This window comes from Anser anser (genome assembly GCF_964211835.1).
Source record: "Anser anser genome assembly, chromosome: 1".
NCBI classification, from domain to species: Eukaryota; Metazoa; Chordata; class Aves; order Anseriformes; family Anatidae; genus Anser; species Anser anser.
The window spans coordinates 187220830-187246029 of NC_139720.1; the positions used below are offsets into that span (position 1 = coordinate 187220830).

Below are 25200 nucleotides of genomic sequence, written 5' to 3' on the forward strand. Positions count from 1 at the left end.
TGTAGATTGCTTATAGATTTGGGAGCTGACTCGGAAGTACTTGGTGATCTTGCAGTATAGAGGTAGCCAGGAGTGGCAGCTTGGAGCCTTGGGGCAGTCGTGTGTCGTTGTCTGGTACACAGAGAGTTAAGATGTAAATGTCAGTTGGGTAAGTAGGTACCGAAATCTTGAACACAGTGTCTTCCACACCTGTTTGCTCTTATTCTCAAGGCTTGTTAATGAATCATTAATAAGTTACTGAAGAGGGAAGAAAGTTCCAAATGAATTATACATGGGTAAAGTAAGGGTGTCTGTTAAGATGGATGATATCAGTATACAGTAGATCTTCATTTGCTGTAAGGCTGTCTGCTTTCATTAGTAACTTTCCAAAGCTTCCTTCCCTACCGCTGATGCTTCTCTTTCCGCATTGAAGAAATGTTTTGCTGTTAACATTTGTAGATGGCTAAGTGGGAACCATGTGGTCAGCACCATTAGACACAAGGTGTGTTTGTCCACAAGGTTTCTGACTTGAAAATGTGAGGATTGAGGCAGATGGGCTTCATCTTGTCCAGGCTCCCTGTGTGGAAGTGTAAGAGGATCAGTATTATGGATGCACAGGGCTGTGTAGTGGTAACATAATTACTTTGCTAAGTGTGCAGAGAAAAAGTATTGAAATAAATTACAGGAGAGAGAATAAATTGCTTAAGAGTTGAATTCTCTTCTGAGATACTCATATCCAGTCCCACTGACCTCAGTAGGGGACCTTTCATGCTTCTCTGACTTTATTCTAGACCAAACAAACAAAGAAAAAACCCTGTCCTGCAGAAACATGGAATACAGTTACATAAAAATGCATGGGCGTAGTATTATTTAGTTTACAAAACACACAAAAAACAAACTTCTGCTAAGAAGTTAAGGGGTAGAAACTTTACAAATGCTCTGAGAATTAATGTAGTTCCTTTCATGTTTACTTTGTGAAGTGAATGAGCTAGAAGTCCAATACCAAAACATATGATTGTGTTGTTAAAGGTCATAACGTATTCCAGTGACTAAATCAGCTGCATGAAAAAACATTAAACTGTGCTTACTAATCTAAAATTGTTGTGTTGGCAGTCTAATTAGCCTTTTGTTCTGTTTTAGTGCCATCTTCCGTATGTACCTGATAAAATTTTTTTTAGAAGACAGGTTATATTAGATACCATATTGTCAGAAACCAAATTTGAACCCAGAGCATTCTGCTGTCCTTAGCCACTTTATCTACAGGGCTGACTAGCCAGCTACAGGAGCAGATTTATTCCCTTGGAGGTTATTGAAGTGTTGGTATCATTTGACAGTCTCAGAAGAGGAGACTGATCTCACCGCTCCTCTTGTCCCCAAGTGCTGAGAGGTGAGGTGTCACTGCCCCCTGCCCAAAAGAAGAGCCTTGGCTGCTTGATCTGTGTTCTCAGGTTGAAGTTTTCACCTGGGTTCAGACTGGTCTGGGTTTCTCTCTATACATGGAGTTTGAGAGAGCAGCTGCTTTAGATCTTAAAAGATGCTGGGTACTGGGAAAGCCAGCTCAACTTTGTAAATTGTTTTCTCTCTGCCCCTCTCTCCATGTGGTTTGAATCAGAAGAGTGCCTGGGCTCTCATGCCACTTGGGATGCCACCGGTAGTACTGGGTCTGGAAGACTATAGGGAATGTTGGCTCTAACATAGCCTGTTTCCCCTCAATGTCAGTGATCAATCAGCTCTTCAGCATCCCCATCCGAGTGTTTTGGGGGAGTTGCAGGCTTGGTACTTCTGAATGCTCAGGGGTCTGGGCAGGCTGCCAGTGTTTTTCCTGGGAAATACAGGTGAGAGGAAGGAAGTCATGTTTTTGAATTCAGAGGCATGAAAGCAAGGTAACACTGTAGGCTAAGGGATTTGTCCCTGTAAATAGTAAAGACCTGCAAAAATAGTACAGATGGTAGAATTTTTCTAAAGAAAATATTCCTTCTAATTATGGAATGCATTAGGCAACTTAAAATAGGGATCGCTCCTCTTACTGACATTTCATCATTCAACCTTTAAAAAAATAAATTCTTGCCTTTGACACAAGGCTTTCCATTCCTGTAAATAAAGCCCAGAATGCTGCTGAGATACATGGACTATGATCATGAGAACTGTACTCTTGTAACCCCACCGATAAAATTTTAGACCCTCAAATCCAGGACATAAAAGATAAAGTTTCGTCCTTTCTCACTCACACATGTACATGGCTGAGTTATTTCCATAAATTCAGAAGTCAGTGAAAGTCACATATATAATCTTGGTTGAAATTCAGTCTATATTTGGGGAAAGCAGGATTTGAAAGATTAATGTCGTGGGTGTAATACGAGGACTTGAAAGTGAAACAGGAATCATTTGAACTCCTATGGTTTTCAGCTTCTGAGTATTTAAACTTGCACCTTATGTAGTATAGGTACGCTTTCTTATAGCTTAATTATTTTTATTTTTGATAGGGAATTAAGATTCTTGTTTTTAAATTTTTATGTCCTTACTTGTGTATTTCTGAGGAGGATGAAACCATCTGAAATTCAGGCTTACAGCAGCTGAGTAGAATCAGTTACCATGCTGCACATGCTCTCAGTTCCTGCCACAGTAGAGTTAGGTTAATGATAAGGACTCGGAAAACATGACACAGCAATCCTAGTAATAAATACACATAAGATCATCCCCTACGTGTTATTTAATTAGCCTTTGTAATAGTTTATGAACTTAGTTTTTCCACTCTCTTGTAATCAGTGTCGGTACTTCAACTCGAGTGGAAATGTTTTATACTTTATATCTGATTTTTCAGTTGCTTTCCATTATTATAAGGATTTTTTTCTACAACCTACAGGATGATAAAAAATTAGACTTAAGGCACTTCTTGCCTAATCAGACAGAGAAGTTGAATTCTGGGTATATAAGGATTTTTTGAGTTGTATGTGGCCAAGAAGGTTGTACTTGTTTAGCAAGTTTTGTCTTTTTATTAATATATGCAAAATACTAAATAGATTCTCCTTATTTTTTTATTTTTTATTTTTTAGATATGCAGCTCTTTGGCAAAGTACAGGCAAGGAAAGTTCTTGCAGAAAAAAAAAAAATCTTTCAAGGATTTAAAACTATATGAAAGGGCAGAGAATATGATCCTGAAATCTTGTGTGTGATTCTTTAAAACAGCTGTATTCCCTGAATATTAAAAGTCAGTTCTACAAATATCTTCTTTGTAAATTCCAAATGCATATTTTTTTTATATATTCAGAAGACTAAGCAAACTCCTGGAGGATGCTATTCAAAAGTTTGTTTTGTTAACCTCAAATCATATTTTTTTTTGGTACTATATATTGGAAACTCCAAAACTGTACATGCACAAAAGAAATTTTAGCAATTAGCTAGTTTGTATTCAAAATGGAATGGGATTGTCTGTTCGAAATTATTGTTTGGTCCAGATTTTTCACAACAAAATTGGAATTTGTTTAAGACTGGATTTTCAAAAGTATGTACCATGGCTTACTGTATGTACATGTGCCCACGTAAAATAAGCACTCCAGGCAGCTAAAACCCATTTAAGGGAATTAAAATCCCTTTTATTTCCCCTTCGGCTGCAAGTAAAACACAAACCTTTATAGATCATGTAGAGCCTTGTGAATTTGAAATTTGTAGATGATTCATTTTAGGTAGTCCTTGTTTTATAAAACAGCTTTTGGATTATTTTTTTTAAGTTATCTTCCAGTGATTAACGAAGAACAAAAACCCTAAAGCTGGCTCCATCAGCCTTCTTCCCTGTTCTTTCCCCTTCCTACCTGTTCTTGTATTTTGCAGATCTTGCCAATGTTTTGTCTTGAACTTGTTTTGCTGTACTCTGTAAACATGTTCTGTACTTAAAGGATGCCCAGAAACAGCTGAAAGGTAGCAGAACTTGGCTGTGTGGTGCTGGGGAGGCAGAGAGCTGCCAGCCACGTGACTGCTCGGCACCTCTCTGAACCGTCGGCTGTGCTGAATTCACCCTAAAAAGATAGTACTCTAGCCCAAACCGCTTCTCCTCGTTGAACTTCCTTTCATTCTGTGCTGCTGTGTGCCTTGGAGGAGGTTGTTGTGCTGTGTAGGTTGACTAGGGCAGTGTCTCATCCCCTAGCACCTCCGGCATTATCTGATCACTCAGAGGATGCTCAGAGTGGGTGTTGAAAACTGAAGTGGATCCGTACACTCAGACTTGCTCTCTCTGCTGTCATGAGCCGGTTGCTTGGCTACCATCAGAAAGAGCCAGGACTGGGGGATTTTACATGCTGTTTTACACACACAACCCCCCAAAAGTGGAAAAAAGATACTATTGTCAGTGCAATACAGGTAACAGCAGTGTTCACTGTCAGCATTCGGGGCTCGAATGCTGCTGGATCCGTGGTATATGGCCAATGGGTGGCAAGCTTTGATTACCTTGCAATGTAAGGTAAGCATTTGCTTTCCTACTGCCGTTGACAAAACAGCAAAAGGGGAAATATATTCTATTTTGGAAAAAAAAAAAAAAAAAGAAAGATTCAATTCATATTGCCAAGTCTCCAAACAATTAGGAGACTCTCTCAAAAAGTCAAAGATTGTTTAATAGTGTTCAATGGGAAAGAATCAAAGGAAAAAATAATTGCCTCTTAGAATATCTTGTACCTTGAACTCCAGATTTATTTACAGCCATCTGTTTGTTGACTAAAAAGTAATTGTATGAAAATAAGCAAAAAAAAAAAAAAGATTATATGGAATATGTGTATTTTATGTTAAACGACATCTTCTGGTCCACAGTAACAAAAAGATTGTTAGACAATAGCAGTGCAACAAACCGAACACAATAAACAAATCTATACTGCACTTCATCTTACAGGACCTGTATCGCCCACTCTCCTCGGATGATTTGGATTCAGTAGGAGACTCAGTGTAAAAGAGAAAATGGAACAATGTTTATGGTTTGTGATTTGGTGAAGGTTTAACATTTTTAAAGAGAATAGCTGCTAATTTACAGTAATAGTGAATCACACAAAAGAGTTTTGCATATTTAATATTAAAAACACGGGGCCAAATTAATTCTAGCGTGCGGGGGTATTTTTGGCTTTACCACTGCATTTTAATGCAAGAATTTGTAATGAATGAGCCATTGAATATGCCCATCAAGTACAAAACAGCGTTGTGCACACTTTAAGCAATGGAGATTGAATAAGGTGAATATAACGCACAAATCCATAGTGGGCACATTTATGAATAGCACTCTTTTTATCATCTAAGGTACTGATTATATGTTCTGTTTTTAACATAGGTATCTTTATTCATTTTGATACGAACAGTTAATGAATGCTTTGCTCTTACCAATGAATAGGTAAAATGCAGGAAAGAAAAAGCCTGCCATATTAAACTGCTTGTACCACGCTGTCTGAACCCAACACAAACATTTGGAGCACTCTCCTCTCGTTCCTTTCAGAGTTTAGTCTTTTTAGCTAAGTGAAAGGAAAAAGAAGAAATCTTGTGTGGTCGCAGAACAGAAAGTAAATGCTTTCAAAGCAAAGTTGAAGTTCTCTTTTTACATTTTGGTGAGCGTAAACAGATGAGTGGTCACAGACAACATGAATGTTTTACCTTGCAAGAGCTGTAAATACTGATCATCCTCGTGTTGCAAGTAAATACGGATGCATTTCTAAAAGAGGAAATAGGTAGGCCTGCTGGCTACCACTGTAATCTGACACACGTATGTTGACACCTTTTGGTAAAACACATTTTGCCTGAGAAACCTGTGGTTATTTTCACTTATGTTAAGGACATGAACATTTTTTGTTGACTTGCTGTAATAAGGCAGTTGATGCCGTTTTAAAATGAAAGCACACAGAAATGGCGGTGTTGTAAATCATCCTCCTACTGACCTAATTTCTCTGCTTTCATAATTTCTAGAGGTGGTCGTTTTGTACAGCATGAATATGCAAAACTCCTTTCGTGTTAAAGTAGGTCATGCATTATAACCAGTTGCTTAACAAATATTTACTAATTTTGTTTTCTGCTGCTTTATTGTGATAATTTTAGTTGACTACATTAATTTACATAATAGCAATATTTCCTATTGTATGTTGCATATTCCTTTAATATTTATCTGTTGTATTTAAGCCCATAGTGTAGTGATGACACACTGTTCCTGTTTCGTACACTTCTTTTCAGTATCTTAAATACTAATCGTTTAAGAATTAGAAATTAGTGTGTTTCTGATCCTCAGCAAAAATCTATAGAGATTATATTTTTGATCTACTTAGTGATGATTTAATATATTTTGAAAGCAGGCAAATTTACTTAATAGAATAAAATGGTTAGCTGCCACATGCCAACTTTTAAATACAGTGAAATAATTTCTTTACACTTATTTGTCCATAATAAAATTCAGCAGCTGAAAAGTGTTGGCATGTGACATAAAGGCTTCACTGTATCATTATTGTTTTCTTTACGGAGGATATTTACAAAAACGAATAAATGGGCAGCAGAATACAAAACTTACCTTCTCTGTTTTCCATACTTGGTTCCAGTATCACCTGGAGGGAAAGTCATTCATCTGGCAGGTTTGCTGAAGCAGTTAGGTCATTTCAGTTTGAAATGCGTGTTTTGCCATTCCTGCTTCAGACTTCGGATTTAAAACTGCTTCCAGCAATAGGAGCAGTCCCCCTCACATACTCCGATCACAGGGCTGTCCTGTTCTACTGAAAAAGTGCACAGCTGTGAAGTTACTTGCATTTTTGCCTGTTAGGAGGGAATGTCTCAGTAAAATGTATTACTTAATCCCAAGAAACCTGTATTACGTTAAGGTGCATTGGGATCAGCTTCCAAAAATTCAGAGAACTCCACCAGACTGAACAAAACACATACTGACTTTTTGCAAATTGCTTTTTCGTGTAAAGAAAATAAATTCCAGGAATTTTATTTTTCCTCCCCTCTTCTTTATAGACTACTGCTGCTTAAGGCAGTTTATTAAGAATGTTTGCTCTGCACAGAGAGCCCAGCTTGCCAGCAAACAGGAATGGCGTAGCTTTGCCTAGCTGTGGAAAAGAAAAATGGAAAAATCAGTAATTGTTATCATAGCGAGTTTTCCATCAACGCTGTTGCAAAGAATATGCTAGCCTATAACATTTAATCATTTCAACATATGACTTGTATTAAGGGGCAATTCAGGGGCAATATGTATCATTAATATTTCATTTAAGGAATGAAAGTCCCTTAGAGATTGAAAAGGTACACTGTTTATAGACTTTGAGATCCCTTTTGTGTGGAATGTAATTCCCATTATACATGAGCAGAAATGAAATGTTTCTTTTGAGCAAGACCAGAAGGTTTCAGGTTATCGGTGAAACTGAAATTGTGTTTCATGATGCTGTAGTTCTACTCGCAACAGCACGGGTTTTAGTTTGTCCCTAGATTTCATCGGCTTCATTAAATAACAGAATAGCTCAAGTAACTTTATAGTGTTTGAACCTCTCATAGTCCTCTGTATGCTGCATTTTTTGTGCCTACTGTCAGGTGATTATGATGTAGCTAAAGAGTTTCGTATAGATCGTGAATGCTTTGCTTCCCTTTGAGCTTTTTGAATACGTGTTTATTTCCCTAATGCTTTCTGCAACTTTCTGGATTATTTTTAATCTCTTTCCTTTTTTCTTTTCTGCAACAAACAGTTCACATGTGAAGCACAGAATGTGTGTGTGTATGTGTACATCTGCACGCACACATAAATACATACATTAATGGCTATGAAATCCATGCACAGTTAAGTCACATACGTGGCTTCTTTAAATGAGTATGTGGGGAAAATATATGAGGGGAAGTTGTTCATCTTGTGGGATTCGCTTCAGCTCTGTTCAAGCTGATGGAGCTGTACCGATCTCTCCCTGCTGAGCAGTTCCCCTTAGGAATCTTACACAATTTTAAGAGATCTCACGTACAAACGAGGGCTTAGTTCTGCTCCGTTTTAAGTTGGTGGCAAAACCATGATTGACTTCAAGGTGGGAAGGATAGGACCTTATGCACAAAGTATATATACACTTACAAAACATTAACCATAAAGCTGAAATGGTTATTATTTTGACATGGTTATTTTGACATGGTCAGACCTGTATCTCCTCATCAACTGCACCGCCCTGCAGTGTAATTGTTAAGTCATGCAATGTTAGAAGTTGGTTCTTGTTGTTGTTGTTGATATCAATAAAATTGTTAACATTCACTAGCCTTTGTGAAAATTGTTTTTCAATTTTTAAAATAATTCAGGAACAGCACATTACATTTGGTTAGCTTTCCCTTCAAGCCATTTCCATAGGCTGTAAAATGAAAATTCTGGGGCATTAATGTTGTGAATATAAATGTGCATTATAAGAAGGGATACATAATGTTAAACAGTCTTGAAGAACACATGGGTTTGAGATTGTTTGACTTAACAATTCAAATAAACAGTAGTGTTTAGTTTTACAGTTGTGTATTTCACACTGCATTTTGAACTTTCTGTAGTGTAGTATGTTACAGAAAATGTTCTCCAACTCTAAAAGTTAAAATTAATTAACAGTAATATAGAAAAGAACTTCTGATCAACCCAGGTTGCCTGTTTTGTCAAAAATAGTACAAAAATAAACGAAAAATCTTTACGGTGCTAAATTACCTTGTCACTTGATGAATACTAAGATTAATGTCATCTATGCTTTTTCTTGTATACAGCCTATTACAAGATTGCTCTTAATTTAGTCTTCACTTTCAGTTCATCTGTTAGTGATAGCACGAGATCTTGTGAGTTATCAAGAGGAAAACAAACTTATGTTACTCAGCCAGCAGTAGCTTTACATGCAGGTAACAGTAAGCAAGTGATGGTTGCACTCTTTTGAAAGAGGTGTCATGCCTCACAAGCAGATCCCTCTTCACAAGGCAATGTTACTCCGAGCTGTGCTTGCTGTAGTAACACCTTTCAACTGGCTTGTTTTGCCTCTTTCACTGTGCACCTGATTTTTCGGGGCGGCCGGGTGCCCTAACTCCCCACCGAAGTCAATGGATATGTAGATACATGTGTTGTGTACACACAATTTAATAGAAGGGTTAAAAACACACACAGAGCCTGCATACATACTTGTATGCATTTTAGTGTCCGTGTTTGTGCATGTTGATTATATTAGAATTTGCTTAAATTAACCCTCAGCAGTGAAGTATGACAAAAGATATACTGTATTCAGCGTGTGCTTGTTGTCTGACGTTACATGAGGTAATTAGTTTGTGGTTTGCCCTGCGATACAGTGTTTTGGAGTTTGAGCTGTAGTGAAAGAGGAGCTACCAATGTTTGTGCTAAGTCCTCTTTTTTTTTGTTAGTTGCACTATGATCTTGTAAATATTGGCACATTTCCAACATAAGTTTAAGATTTTACAAAGTTATGCATACAATTATTTTTTTTAAAGAAAAGTGCTTGGATTATTTGCTTTTTAAAATATACCGTTTTTGTATTAATGTGATGCAGGAAACCAAAAAGATAGCTGTTGATTGATCAGCAAAAAAATATGTTAAACTTGCAAAAATAAATGCCGATGAATGTTTTATTTAATATAATCAGCTGAAGAAAATCACCTTCATTTTTGTGCCATTGTTTCATCATACTGTGTTGTACTTGTGTTTCATATTTGACCATGTCATCCTGGTTGCAATTTGTTGTTTCGCTAGATTTAACATTACTGTAGATTATTGTAAGCGATGTAATAAATATATTTAAAAAATAAACACTGTTCGGTGAGTTTATTTTGGAAACGTGATTAACAGGCTTTAAAAAAATACTTGCAGTCGGTATTGCTTGTTCATTTTGGATCAGTATTGTCTATCTGACAGTTCATTTGGTCTCAGCATATGGGATTCATGCATCCCAGTGGGTTCCTTTAAATAGTGGATGCCTTCAATGCTTTTTTAAATAATAAACTCCAGGCCGTGGTATTTAGATGTAAAGGATCCTTCAAGGAAGAATTTGTTTTTTAATGGGATTTATGGAGACAGTGAGTATACCTGCCTCAAACTGCTTATGGGTAAGAAGTGTGCACGCGACGGGGTAGATTTAAGTATGAAGTGGGAAATGAGCGTGCTGCATCCACAGAAAGGTACGAGCCCCTGCTGACAACTGAGCTGTAGCAGCACTCTTCTCATGTCACGTATTAGGAAAACATGCCTGTAAAAAGCTAAGAGTACTGAAACATACCCACCGTGTTTTAAAGTATGTACCTTGTTTTCTTGATACAGCTTTCTACTCTTCTGTATATATCTGTATATATATATATATAAAATATATATATCCTTCTGCCAGTCTGATGCTTCAGGTGGCACTCAGACACTCTCCTAGAGAGATCTGTGGCCCTCATAAAAATTCCACTTTTGAAACCCTCTTGCTTACTGGTAAATAGCTCTGCCTTAAAAATGTCATACGGACACAGAAAGGAAACTGCATTACAGAACGGAAGAATACTGGAAGCACAGTAAGTTAGGTTTCTGTCTACCAAGTAACAGTTAAAAATATCAGGAGAGCTTTCAAAATAGTTGCAAAATAAAAGTGGTGATTGTGCTCTGTCCTTATTTAGGTGGAAGAAATCAGAACCTCCTTTGACTGCCTTTGAATTTTTGTATTGTAGTCGAGTGGAAAATTTTATCTGTGTACAGCTTTAGAAAAGGAAAAAAGAAACCTTCACATTGCACTGCTGCACATGTAACTTTTTATGTTAACCACGATATGGATACAGTAATGCTAGGTCAACTTCCGATACCATGAATATGATACATCCATTTTTTTTTAGATCATCAATCTTTTCTCAAGGATGCCAAAGGTTGAGTGAGCCTCCAGTCTGAATTATGGCTCAGCTTTGGAAGCAGCTGTTAGGAACTAGCAGGGGTTAGATTTAAGTTTGCTGTTAAATACCATATAGAGAACTCTGTGGGTCTTTCAGAATTGCCTTGTTACTCAAATCAACTATATAAGCATATAAGCAGCTGATGCTCTAGCTTAATAAGAGGAGCCTAGCAGAACCAAGTGCTTCAGCTTGGAAGTTTAACTTCAGTCTGCCAGCTCCATTTTCTTGCAAACTCGCCCGTTTGTCCCTCTGTCCCTCAAAAAGGAAAAATAAGTTCATGACACATGCTGGATTGTTGCTTTTGCTGTTTGAATTTACCTCTTTTTCCAAGCTGTGTAAATCCTAAATTGCATAAATGAAAAAAAAAAAAAACAACACATACTTCCTGATGTAGGTTCTCTTTTAAGTCACTTGTTTAACGGTATAGTGCAGGGTGTAGAACAGGATAAGTAGCAGATTTACATACATTTTTTATTACTCCTTTCCAAATGAAGCAATTTATAAATAAATGTGGATCTTACGTGTCAGTTCAGTGCAGTGTCCAACTTTGCAAAGAAAACAGTTGCATCATTTTTCTTTCTGTACATGGAATTCCACTGGCTTCCATTCTTTCAGCAAGAAGACTGAGGATTTGATGTTTCTTCATGAAGTAATTTTTTGCCAGCCCTGTACTGTTTACATGAAAACTTTTTTCCCCTCTCAGCTGGCTGGGCCAAAAATGCAAGTGATTAAACAAAGGAAAATCAAAAACATTTTTCGCTGGATAGAGTTGGGAGCTGGAGTTTCGGTGTAACCCTTTGTTTCTCTCTAAATTGAATAGTAAAGAAAACTTAGTTTGTCCTCTGAAAGTTGCATCCAAATATATTTATCATTTTAAACCAGCTGTCCTCCGCTTAACACTGCTACATATTACAAGAATTTGGTGAGTCCTTCAGAGTCCTAGCTGCACTGCAGTGTTGTCTTTATTTACCATTAACCATGAAGATCTTTAGGCTGTGGAGCTGGCTATGTCAGGAATTCACGACAGCTACCTTGCAAAGGTTATTTATAACCAAAGTGAACGATAGCATGGGCTCCATAAGAGCCGAGCTGTTTTGTTTTGTCTTTAATCCTATTTCCCCTTGCTGATTTGAACTTTATCTTAAACATACTACTGACACACGTAGCTTTTTCTCTTCCCAGGAATTATGTAGAATTCTTGGGAATAGGGAAAACCTTAAGAGGCATCACTTAAAAACATTAATAATTCCTTTGTCCTGGGCCTCATTCCTGCATTTACAATTTGTTTACTAATTTTAACCTTTGCTTCGTTAATGCCATTTCTAAGCGAGTGTAACTCTGCATGAGTTCCAAGCTTAGCTTTACACCTGTGTGCCTTTCTGTTACTCACATTTCATCCAGATGCTTCCTTCATGCCGTGAAAATACAAAGGAATCTATTGTTGAGAGAGCTTGTAGGCTCCATATGTGCTAACAAAGGTTTTGAGAGGTTTGGAAAATATAATGCAGTGTTCAGTTTTTAAGATTCAGGAATCCGAGTTGCATAATCAAACTTCCTTGGGCATACTTGTTTAAGTTTCCTTTCATAATTGCTGATACTGATAGTCCACAAGGATTACTCCCGCTGTTGAGTTGAAGTGTGGTTTTAAGATTAATTTAGGACAAAGGTGAGTATGGGGAGAGAGAAATTGCAATAATATTTATTTTACTGCCTTTTTTCATGGATTTAGCACAATTTCCACTGAGATACAAGCTATTCACAAAACAGTTGCTAAATAAATCTCCCAGTGAGACACGGATGAAACTCTAGAGCACTAATGTTTCCATTCACATCAATGAGATGTGTGGTGTGTTGGCCATCTGTTATATAAAACTGAATAGGATCTGAAGTCCTTACACCAAAGACCTGATTTTTTTATGCCATCGCTTTTATGGAGGTGTGCCATAAAAATGGCCATGTGCTGGCAACCTGTGCAACGGGACCCCTTTAAATCCGTGTCAAAGCGATGACATTTCAAGCACCTCAGCATCTCTTAAAATTAAAACAGCTAATTGCATTAAGGTCTGTGTGTTGAAGAGATTATACTCTTGCTTAGAGTTTGTTTTTTCCCTCCCATCTGTAATATCCCTAATGGGGTCCGCAGCTGGGAGAACAACAGCGTGCACGACAGACTGCCTCACGATTGGCAAGCCAACTGGAAGGAACACCAAGACCCACAAGGATTGCTGGACCCGGAGGGCTTTCAGCTTGAGAACAATGAGCTAATTAAAGTCTAAATAAACGCAATGTCCTTCTAGCTTAAGTAAAGATAAATAAATAAGTGCCTGTGTGTTGTTCCAGGGGGTTAATAAAGACTAAAATACTTGTGTGTCATGTTTACCTTGCAACATCTTAATTGTGGAAGGTCTGTGAGCAAACCTACGGTTCCTGATGGTTTTTAATCTGTTGTTTTAATAGGAAGGGTTCAGCAAAGGTAATAAAATGTCCATTTTCTTTGTTTAAAGCTCAGCACTTGCTGAAGTGCTGTGCCGAAACAGGGCCTAAAAGGAGTCTCATTTCGGAAGGACCGAGCAGTTGCAGTTCTCAGCTCAACCAGAGCTTGAGGATCTTCGAGAAATTAGGTTCCCAGATAGAAATCTGACTCTCTCTAGGCACCCATTCTGTGAAGCTGTGGCCACCGAGCTAGGTCTGGGTTTTAACATCTCCCATGCTCACAGATCAGAACAAGGAGTGCAAGACTCTGTGAGGAGGCCGTCGAACTGCCAGAGGAAGCAGCAGAGGGGTGCAGTCAGCAGTGCTCGACCTAACATCTGCCAAAAAGTGTAATCTCACCGGTTAAAATGCGAAAACTGAATATAGAAGTTGTTTGATAACCTGTTGAAAATCTGGCACTAACCTTTAAATGTAAAGATTTATTTAATGAATTGAATATATAACAAATACTAAACATCGCAATTCCTTTAGGAAAATGCTGTGGAGTGGAAAAACAAGAAATTGCATGCCTAGTCTAGGAAAATGAACAAACACAGCAGAATGAGCAGAGAAAACGTTATGGTTGTGTTTTTTTCCTGCTAATTTTACAATCAGGAGTGTAGGGGAAACAATTCTCTGTCGTTATATGCATGTAAAAGTAACGAGTTTGAGAGAGACTTCTCCAGCTCTGAGAGTTCATAGCATTTTCCTGGTACCTTGATCCCCTCCTCTGCTCATTTATTCAAAAATGAACCTGAGGTAAGTTTTTCCTGAGATGTCTAGCAGAATTTAGCACGGGAATAGCACATACATAAACATGTCCTCATTGTGAAACGAGGCTGCTGTGTCTTAGCGAACTGCATAAAATCAGTCAGTGCTCACTTCTGTTGTCAAGAGGCAGCAAAAGTAGTCCAAAAATTGATTAATGGAATTTTTAATTCTGCTCAAAGCTCAGAAGAAATGCTTGGATGGAAGAAAAGAATGAGCAGGGCTGGGCTTGATTAAAAGACGAAAACAGGCCAAGAATCTCCTTGTAGATGGGCTGTGTGCAAGCTCTCCAGATTATTTAGTGAAAAGCAGGCTGAGTTCAGCCTTTGTCTCAATCATCTGACCTTAATCTATTGTGGGAGAAATTAGAAATTCGTCTTTTCAAATGAACTCAGCACACTGGCCAGCTTTTAACTCAGCTAACTGCATTCGCCCTGCCTCCATGCTCTGCACAATTTGCGGTTACTGCCTTGTTAGTTGTTTGTGCTGCAGTTGTCTGCTGCACCACAGCAGATGAGGTGGTCCTGCAGAAGATCTGCTGCCTTTATAAAGTGCATTGACACCCTGATGGGCATCCAGATACCTTGCAAACACAGACAAGGAACCGATCCACAGCGTTACTTACATGTGTCCCAGCCTATGATTAATATAATATATAGACAGGAGGTGACTGAATACTGCAGCGCTTTGTAACCTTTCAGCATGCAAACTATGTGAACCCAAGAGAGTTTTAGTGTTGGAAATCCTCTGAATACTTCTAACTCACATTGCAGCGTGAGTACCTGAAGAAACGCTCATTTTTTCTCAGAGTTTAAGGGACCATGGTTACATTTGTAGCTTCCTCTGGTTTCTGCTGAACATGGGAGAATCCTGAAGATATATTTGTATGATTGTTATGCAGCACAGGATAAAATTTTTGAATGAAATCCAGGTCATCTCGTGTCTCTGTGTTGTTTCATCCATCTAGATTTGTGATGAAGCAGTCTTCCTGAAGTACATATCTGGATTTTATACGTAACTGATAGACAGAGACAGGTTTCACTAGTGAGATCCTGCCTGCTGTATTTTCAGCATCCAAGCTGGGAGGCTAGGGGTTTCCCTCTGGAGGCTGTGCAGGTACCTTCCTCCCCCTATGAGTTGTGTAGGCAAACATAAACACTCGGTATACAAGGGCTTAAAACCAAGGTACAGACCCATGCCTCAAGTGGGCTAGATCTGGTCACTTTATTTCATAATTAATAATAATAATAAATAAAAATATTCACCCTGACATTTATTTTAACTGTACATTTTCATAACGATTTCTCCTTTTTAGAGCACAGCTGGGGAGGTTTTCACCAGAGGGGGATTTTCAGAAGTGAGGAATTGCGCCCAAAACAAAACCAACTTCAGTCAAAACAGATGTTTGTGCTCTAAGTGCCTGCTAGGGTAATGATGCTGCTGAGGGAACAGCTTCCTGCCTGTGGAGGGCGTACAGCCCCTCGGTTTTCTCTGCCAGAATATGCGTGGAATAGGGGGAACGAATGGACCACACATAAAAGCATCGCTGCATAAAATGAATTGCGGATACCCACGTTTAAATGGAGTACTGAAAGTGTGACTTCGGTGGAATAATTGAACTGTTCACACACATCTGCATATCCCTCCAGAAAAGTAAATCGATACTTTGCACAGGGAACACCGAAGCCTCTCTGGGACATGCTGTGGGTACTTGTGCTCCTTAAAAATCATCTGTTTTCGTTTGTGTCTCTCCATTTCCAGAGCTCCCAACACAGTGGCTCCTCTACCTCATTAGCATCCACCAAAGTTTGCAGCTCTATGGATGAAAATGATGGACCTGCAGAAGGTAACGTTCGAAGGCTGACATTTCAAAGCAGTCGATGTAGTGATAACAGCAGCTGTGTAGGAAATGAGTCATTCTTCCTGCCAGAGAAAGTGGGAGCGGTGCAGGCTGGATGACTCTCGGCTCGGAGGCTCGGCAGCCTTGGCAGAGCAGCTCAGGTTCACTCCGGATCACGTCTGATCTGGACATCCCTCTTCCGAGGCGTCTCTGTTGCAGGATGCTCTAGTTCTGCAGGTGACCCAGTGCTGGCTGGGCTATTTCACCAATGTTTTGTCTCATCTGTCGTGATACCAAAGAGCATGCAGCAGTCTTGGGTCTTTGCTGAGCGATAACTAGACTCACCACATAGTAAGACTTTGAACGAGTTGGCTGAGGGATAATGTCTGCTCTAACACTGCCAGTTCACACGCACATACATGTAAGTGTGTGTATATGGCCTTGTCTGATAGCAACTCCTCGTGCTGCCTGTGGATTCAGGCAGACCCCAGCCCCCATGTGTCATAACATTCGCTTTTAATACTAAACTGGAACAAAGGACGGATAAAGATACGATACAGTTAGAAGGCATTGTCTTAGTGCAAATTTCTGAGGTGCATTTTCCGTTACAATATTTGTATAGTAGCTTGTATCAGCTGCAGTTTACAGTTGGCTTTTAGAGGCATGTTAGGTATTTGTAACACGCTATTTCAGATACATTTAAAAATAATGGTACATGAATGAGCACTAAAACACATGAAACTACAAACTTTTCTTATGCTTAGACACTGTGTAATGCAATTTTACCTAAACATCTGGTGCCCAGGTTGCATGTGAGGTAGTATTATTGAGAACATTTGTTTAAAAACTAAATATTTAATATTGGGGGAGGGGGAGAACTAGCACTTAGCACATGAGGAGTTTTATGGATGTCTCAGTTTACAGGATGTAATAAAATAAGTGCTTGAGTGTTGGACTTCTTTGGTACATATATTTAATCATGCTGTGTCAAGGAGTTCCAACCCTTTTTGGAGGCTGGTCTGCGCTTGTGCAGTTCACAGAGGCCTTTTCATAATTAAAAAAATACAATTTTGGTTTTGTCCTGGGGGCATATTGCAATGGGAATGGTAAACTATGTAACACTCGAATGGTGGTATGTTTGAGCCCCCAGAAGTCTTATTTTTCATTATTGTATCTGTGTGAAACCTGTTGAGTATATACAATGTCAGCAGCATGGTTTCACTGTACAGTAAGTGAGATACTGACTCTGAATGGTTTCCAGGCTCCTAAACCATAGACTTAAAATGCATGTTATGTGCAACATCTGTGTTTCCTTCACTAACAATAAAAATGTACTAATGATTCTTTCAGAAGTGTTGGAGGAAGGTTTCCAGGTTCCAGCATCGATAGCAGAGCGATATAAAGTTGGAAGGACTATAGGAGATGGAAATTTTGCTATTGTGAAGGAGTGTATAGAAAGGTGAGAAGGATAATTTGCTTATTACTGTAACAGCAATCTTTATATCTTTCCTCTTGCACTGAAATAACATCTTTTCTTGCAGTGTGTTCTTGCAACTTGACCTTTGCATTGCACCAGTTAATTATTTTACATCTAGGAGCATTCCGTAAAGATTTCAGGAAGTTTCGTGTGTGGCATAGTGATTATGGAAAGCACAAAAAGCTGGCTTCAGATCCATCTATTCTTCCATGTGACACCGTGGAGTACCTCTTCCATGTTTATCTTTAATAAAATCTGCATCTGTCTCCTGCTTGCTTGCTTTGTACCATTGCATGAGCTCCATCTAACTTTACACGTCTGCACTGTAGACATCAACGTCTTACTTCCTCAGTGCCCTTTACAGGCAAAAGGAGAGAACAGTCGCTCTTGAAGACAAACTGTTAGACTAATTTTAGATGTCCGCTCTAGGTTAGAAAGTCACAAGTCACTTCTCATGTCTGTGTTGCTGAAAGTGTCCAGGTTGACTGGCTCAGATGTCAGTTACTAAATTTGTATTTGGTCAGATGAGACTTGCCCACTGTGTTGGAATGGGCTGAACCCAGCATTTAGAGTGTAAAAAAGAAGAGAACAAAAGACAAAAATGCCGAGTAGAACTACAGGTGCTTCTTGGTGGTATTGTTAAAAAAATCAGAGAATATGGGGTAAAAAATTCACAAGATACTTGTATGTGAAAAGATTTTAAGATTGTTTATGTTAAATGGTAGCAGTGCAGAAAAGGCAAAAAACAAACAAACAAACAAAAAAACCAACAACGCCAGAGCTGTTGATGTCCAAAAGAAAAAACAACAGAGATGTCAAAATCTGATAATGAAATTCCATGAATGAATTTTTATTTTCACTATTATTATATCCTAGGCTTACAGAAGACTGTAGCCTCACCTTTGGGCTCAAAGAAAAAATACTTTTGCTCTTCAGCCTGTAAGAACGTGATTTTAATCCTAGAGACTAAGTCAAGAATAGATCTCATGGCAGATGATGATAAATTAGCTTGGCTGGTTTTAAACTCGAGTCTCCTTGGAAAAAGACAGGTCCCACTTTGGATCTGAAAGTGTCTGGCAAGTTGGAGACCATTAAGGCTGCTGCTGGGGAAGGGGGAAGAGGGAAGAGTGAATTTTGTATCGGCTGACAGTGTGCTTGTGGGACTTGGCCCACGCTGTTGTGAGGCTTTCCGAGCTCTTCCAGAGTGAGTTCATGGTGGAGCTGGTCGTGCAGAGGGCAGTAGCTGTTCAGATCAAACTCCTGGGTCTGAATGCTGGACTGGAGAATATGGAAGCCTAAGGGAAGTAAAGCACAATATGAAAGTAAGAAAGCAGGGTACCACCCTACGGGAGAGGAGGGAACTGATGAAAAGCATGGGTGAAAACGTATCACTACAAAAAGAGAAAAAGGCAAGCGGAAAGTGAAGTGAGTACTGACTGAGAGAACGGGATTACATGGCGGAATAGTTCATAGTTCATAGTTCATAGTTTCGGTACACTGTCATTCAGAGGAAATAGTTGGCTGTGCTGACAGCTAGTTCGACCGGGCCAGTGTGCATTACCACCATTTCTCAAGTTGAGAGAAAAGACATGAACAATATTAAATGTAGGTCCCACCACGCCTAAAAATAATACTGATTATCATATCCTAGGGAGCTTAAATGAAAACTGTTTCCTGCCCTCTTGTTCATCCTCCCAGTCCCTGAAGTATCTAGTACCACAACATATCTAGTGAACAAACACTAAGCTAGCATTATTATTCAGATATTCCCAAATAAATACTCTTATGGTTTGTGACTCATACCATACTGCAGATCCCTTGTATATCGGAGAGTTACTACATTGAGTAAGCTTGAACATTAAAACAAAATAGAATTATTTCTGTTAGTTTCCATTTCTAAAGCGGGATACTTTTGCCATCACAAGCATGGAAGGTGAAATTAAAGGCTCAGAAGGTAAATTAAAGCCAGTACGTGTAAAACACCTTCAAAAACATTCTTCACAGTCTTTATAAGCAAAAAACGCCTCACTTCAAAGTCTGATATGTCCATCATTAGCAGAGCCAGAATTGATGGGGTGATACCTGGGACAGAGGACTTTTCCACTTGCTATTGACGTACAATTCCTCTGTGCACGGGACTTCAAAGGAATAGCACCGTGAGGTGTTAAGCAAGTAGGAATGGGTCTTGTTATACATCTTCACTGATCACATGGATATATCTTCTCCATAGCTCCACACTTCAAATGCATTCACAGGCATTTTCCTCTGACCATGAACAGTATCAATAGAAACTAAAAACAATCTTCAAAATTTTCATGTGGGGACTTCCAAATTCCATTTCAGGGATTGTTTGCACTCGTGAAGGTGCACACACACACAAACCAAAGTAGCGTGCACACAAAAGTAATAAAGATAGATTTTTGACTCAAGCACAGCGGAAATCATGATGAACTTTGCAAAAGGTTAAGACAGCCAGAGAGTGTGGCCAGGAGCCCCGTTAGGAGCTGGAGCTGTGATGCTGTACCCTGTGCTAGTGCTGTGGTTCCAGACTTTAATCCCGTGGTAATGTTTCCTACTTCATGTGGCACCTTTTTATTGTTCAGTTTAAGTGATAGGTGAGAGGTGATATGCCTATTTCGCTGTGGCTTTCTGGCACTGCCATGCATATTTTTGGCGGGTCTGTAACTTACAGAGGTTCCTGGGCTGCTGACAGCCTGTGGTTCTGCAGCTTTTTAGGGGAAAGGATTTGCATTATCTTTACTTTAATTTTCTTTTTGCCAAAACAAAGAGCAGTCAGAGTTGTCATCTGCTCATTACGTATCTGCTCCATCATATGCGCAATTTGTACTGTGGTGTTTTCATATGTGTTCATTTTTAACTTTCAGATACTTCCAAATTCTGACATTTCCTCACTAGCTCATATTTCCCAGTGTTTTCAAGTACATGGAGTCTCCCATGGCCAACAAAAACCATCAATTTCCTTTCTCATGACAGAAAGGAAGCATTCCTAGGGCAACCAAGGAGCTTGAAAGACACTCCTGCTGAAAGAGAGTGTATTTTGTCTGAATTTGAACCACAGATATCTTAATTTCTAATATTACTTCTCCTACCTCCCCTTTTCATTCCCCAAAATGTGGTGTTGATAGCTCTGCCTGTCCTCTCACTGTGTTGGGTCTGTAGCCACCAAGCATCAACATGTGGAGTGTGCCCCATTTCTGGGGGCTGTAGCATTAAGCCCTCTAGCAGTGAAGTACAGATAGGAGAAGTTTTAAATTTTTCTTTGCTTAAGTCTTGAACATCCATGTTTTCCAAGCTATAAACATTGGAATCGTCTTTTAACTGATGTCTTAATACAGTCTGTCTTTGCTCCCTGCTGACCTGTGAACTTGAATTGAATTAATTGGCTTGTTTTTTTATTCTTTCTGCTAATGTCCACATGGCCCTTAAATTAATACTTACTGGTACATCATTGCCAGAAGATATCTGTATGCATAAATATGGCAATAAAAATGCCCAGTCATTTTAGTAATGCAGTGCTTTCAGCGTAGGACTCACTTTGCATGTCCTTCTTGACAAGCTGTGCACATCTCTAGGCATATTCATTTCTTCATTTGACCTACATATCAATTTAATGGATCGATTTAACTATTTTTTGCTAAATGAAGAATGAAAAATCACGAAGTCACAGAATGCTTTGGGTTAGAAGGGACTTTGAAGACCACCCAGTTCCAACCCCCTGCCATGGGCAGGGACACCTCCCACCAGACCAGGTTGCCCAAAGCCCCATCCAGCGTGGCCTTGAACACCTCCAGGGATGGGGCAGCCACAGCTTCTCTTGGTAACCCATTCCAATGCCTCACCACCCTCACAGTAAAGAATTTTTTCCTGATGTCCAGTGTAAATCTCCCCTCTTCAAGTTTAAACCCCTTGTCCAGTTGCTACACTGCCTGATAAATATGCTTGGGGTTATTTTTTTTTTAATCCAAATATATGCCTAAGGCCAATGTAATAGCCTTATGTAAATTGTTTAGATTTTTATTACATGACAAAAGCTTTTTAGTAAGAGCTTTCTCCTATATTGCTCATTCTCCATTTAACCTAATAGTGAAACGAGAACTTGGGACCAGGGCTTTTTGGTTTCATCCTTGCAGCCTTCTTTTGATTTTATAATTTGATTAAGAAATGGAAGTTGATCTTGTGATTTTGTCTATACATTTTGTTTTCTATTTTAATATTCTATAATAAATATCTATCTACATATGTAATACTGATAAATATTTTCTGGTTTCCAAAAAGTAAAAAACACCCAAAAGGAAATGTGTTCTGAACCTGAATTAATTTTCTATGATTTCTTACTGTCTACAGAACCGTTCATACTCTATTCAATAAACAACATATTTAATTCTGCTAGATATTACAGAATATGCAGAACGTTATTGCTGGGTGTCCAAAACTGACTTTTTTTGTCTTAGCAGTTGTGTGTGTGCAGATGTATGGGTATTTTCCACAGCTCATATTTTTTGTTTTATGGAAAACAAAATTTTTCATTCTTAAGAAGATTAAGATCTCTAAATACTGTGTCCGGTTTTGTATAAAACTGCAGAAGAAAGATCAAAAACCACTATAAAATAAAATAAATAAATAAAAGATTTTGTTTCGAAAACATTGAATTATCTTTATTTAAAAAAAAATCTCAGGCAGACATATTTAATAAATTTTGCTCAAGTTTACAATTTCAGATAAATCTAAACATTTCTTGACTAAATGAGTACTTGAACACAATTCCTGCCTAGAACATAATTCTTACCTAATCATTAATAATGTGCTCAAATGACAAATAAAAACTCAGCTGAGAAAAAATATTCAATGTAATTGAACATACATTTTTTTCTTTCCTCAGGTCAACTGGTAGAGAATATGCTCTGAAAATAATCAAAAAAAGTAAATGTAGAGGAAAAGTAAGTACAAAAATTCAAATGTGAGCAAAATGTGCTTTTTTTTTGTTTTGTTTTTGTTTTGTTTTTTCAAGAAACATTTTATGGGAGATCCATTTGGGAAGCTGTTATATTTGTCTTCTGCCTGGCAAGTGTTATTATCTTTTTGGCTGAAGCATTTGCCTGTCCCCTTGGGACTCTTGGAGTATCAGGATAAAAGGCTACAAAGTGCCTTTCAAGATGCATAGGTTGATTCTGCATTTGGTTGGTTATGTGTGGGTATGCACGCTTCCCTTATCTGTAATTATCATAGAATCATTTACGTTGGAAAAGACCTCTAAGATCGTCTAGTCCAACCATTAACATTGCACTGCCAAGTCACCCACTAAACCATAAGCACCAGGTCCAACCTTCCCTTGAACACCTCCAGGGACGGTGACTCCACCACCTCCCTGGGCAACCCGTCCCAGTGCCTGACTGCTCTTTCTGAGAAGAAATGTCTCCTCATTTCCAACCTGAGCCTCCCCTGGCACAACTTGAGGCCATTCCCTCTAGTCCTATCACTAGTTACCTGTGAGAAGAGGCCGACCCCCAGCTCCCCACACCTTCCTTTCAGGTAGCTGTAGAGAGCAATAAGGTCTCCCCTGAGCCTCCTCTTCTCCAGACTAAACACCCCCAGTGCCCTCAGCCGCCCCTCACAGGACTTGTGCTCCAGGCCCCTCACCAGCTTCGTAGCCCTTCTCTGGACACGCTTCAGGGCCTCGATGTCCTTCTTGTAGTGAGGGGCCCAAAGCTGAACACAGTACTCGAGGTGCGGCCTCACCAGAGCTGAGTACAGGGGGGCGATCACCTCCCTGCTCCTGCTGGCTGCACTATCCCTGATCCAAGCCAGGATGCTGTTGGCCTTCCTTGCCACCTGGGCACACTGCTGGCTCATATTCAGCCAGCTATTGACCAATACTCCCAGGTCCTTTTCTGATGGGAAGCTTTCCAGCCACTCTTTCCCCAGCCTGTGAATGCTCGTCCAGCTTTTATACCCTAATACTGACAGTAAAGAAACCATATAGTACAGAGTATGGGTTTGTGCAAGACCTGTGGGCCATAAATAAAATAACCAAAGACAAGAACCCAATGGTACCTCACCCTAATACTCCAATGGAGACAATATCTGAGGAGGATTCTTTTTTTCAGTATTATGTCTCCTATCTTTCATAATCCCAGATGTCATAGAAAAAATCAAACTAATACTCATAACACCACCAGTCATTGAGTCTAATCACTATCACCAGGTTAATCAAGTTGATGTCAGTTTTATGCAAAATGAATTTCTGTTACCTTTAAAAATTTTATAACAAAAGATTCTCTCAGAAGATGTGATCATATTAGTAAATGGAAAGATCTTGCATTGGAGAAAAAGATTTTAAAGCTTCCATACTAAACTTTTCTCTGCATTGGAAACGCATCTTTTCCTGCCTTTCTTTTTCTGTGTTCTATTATCTGTTCTTTTTTCAGTTATCATACTGATGTTGTTTCTAGTCTTGTTTCTTCTGTATTGCCAGAGGCAACAGCTATAACCTTTTTTTAAAAACCCCGAAGAATCCATGTAGATCTCAATTCTCTCTGCATTTGGAAAATGTACATGGAAGTGAAAGTTTTTCCCACCAATCCATAGTCATTAAAGATTTCTTTTGTGTGGCAGGAACACATGATACAGAATGAGGTATCAATTCTAAGACGAGTCAAGCATCCCAATATTGTACTTCTGATTGAGGAGATGGACATGCCAACCGAGTTGTACCTTGTCATGGAACTTGTAAAGGTGAGTATTTTGGAGTTAAGCTCCTTATTAAGAACTTTTTCGACCATATTCAGAAATTTCATTGGTACTAAAGCTTACTAATAATCATATAATTCTGGAATAATTAGAATGGTTGGGTCTTGTCCAGCACCCTACTGAAAGATGTGTAACCCATACTCCTTATAGCTTTCAAATAAATACTCATCTAACTTTCTGTAAACCCCACTCAGAACAGCTCTATGGACAGTACTTCAGACATGACCAGTTTTATTTGCTCCTCCTTTCTCTTTTAAAAGTTTTCTCTTAAACAGAAGGCATCTGCCTGGAGGTGAACTGAAAGTACCCCCAAGCTGTATAGGTATAAATACATGATTTCAAAATTCAATAATCTTTGATAAAATATATTTTAATTACTTTTTATTAATTTATATTAAATTTTAGCAACATTACTTGTCTCGTTTCTCTACTGGTTTATATTAATACATTGTCAGATAATAACCTAGATTTCAGCTGGAGGAGAGGGGAAGTGAAAGAGGAGAACCTGCTATTTAAAGCATGGCTCTGTACTGAAAACAAACTTTGCAAATGCAGTATTTATATTTGGAGCCCTATTTATTCCTTCATCCCAGATCTCATGCATTTATTTTGTTCTCTGGTGGAATTATATATTCAAAATGGATTACGAAACTCAGACCAGGTCATCTCTTGTCCCCATACTGTCAACAAGACAGTGTATGAAGTCTGGATTTAGCTCTTGGTTCTGGTACTAATACACAAGTATGTCATTCTGCATAAAAGGCGGTAAAATACTTTTGAGTGAATTAAGCAAATGAGGACAGAAAGTCACTGAGGACATTTTGTCCTCCATATTTATTGTAACAGAATACACCTGTTTTTCGCATTCATTATGAAATTAGCGATTCTTCTTCCTTCCTCAGCTCTTCTGCAGAAAGGAAATTCCAGCAGCCACCTCCAGTCCTGTATCTTGACCAGCAAGTTCTCCTGAGGCAGTCTCTCAGGTCTATACCTGGGAAATCCACTGATTTAAGTGTTTAAGGACAAA

At 38.8% G+C, this 25200-nt stretch overlaps 1 protein-coding gene across 7 annotated transcripts in view; it reads left to right on the forward strand.

Moving 5' to 3' along the window:
* Nucleotides 1–25200, forward strand: part of DCLK1 (doublecortin like kinase 1) — a 244256-nt gene that overhangs the window by 177151 nt on the left and 41905 nt on the right. For 5 of the 7 annotated variants that reach the window (XM_083849318.1, XM_083849317.1, XM_083849316.1 and 2 more), the window contains 4 exons: nt 15850–15934; nt 17279–17387; nt 22306–22363; nt 24039–24158. In XM_083849318.1, coding sequence (XP_083705444.1) covers nt 15850–15934; nt 17279–17387; nt 22306–22363; nt 24039–24158 — 372 coding nt within the window. Of the gene's footprint in view, nt 1–4855; nt 9740–15849; nt 15935–17278; nt 17388–17469; nt 17658–22305; nt 22364–24038; nt 24159–25200 lie in introns of those variants that run through there. The other 2 variants (XM_083849320.1, XM_083849322.1) reach the window with 2 other exon arrangements.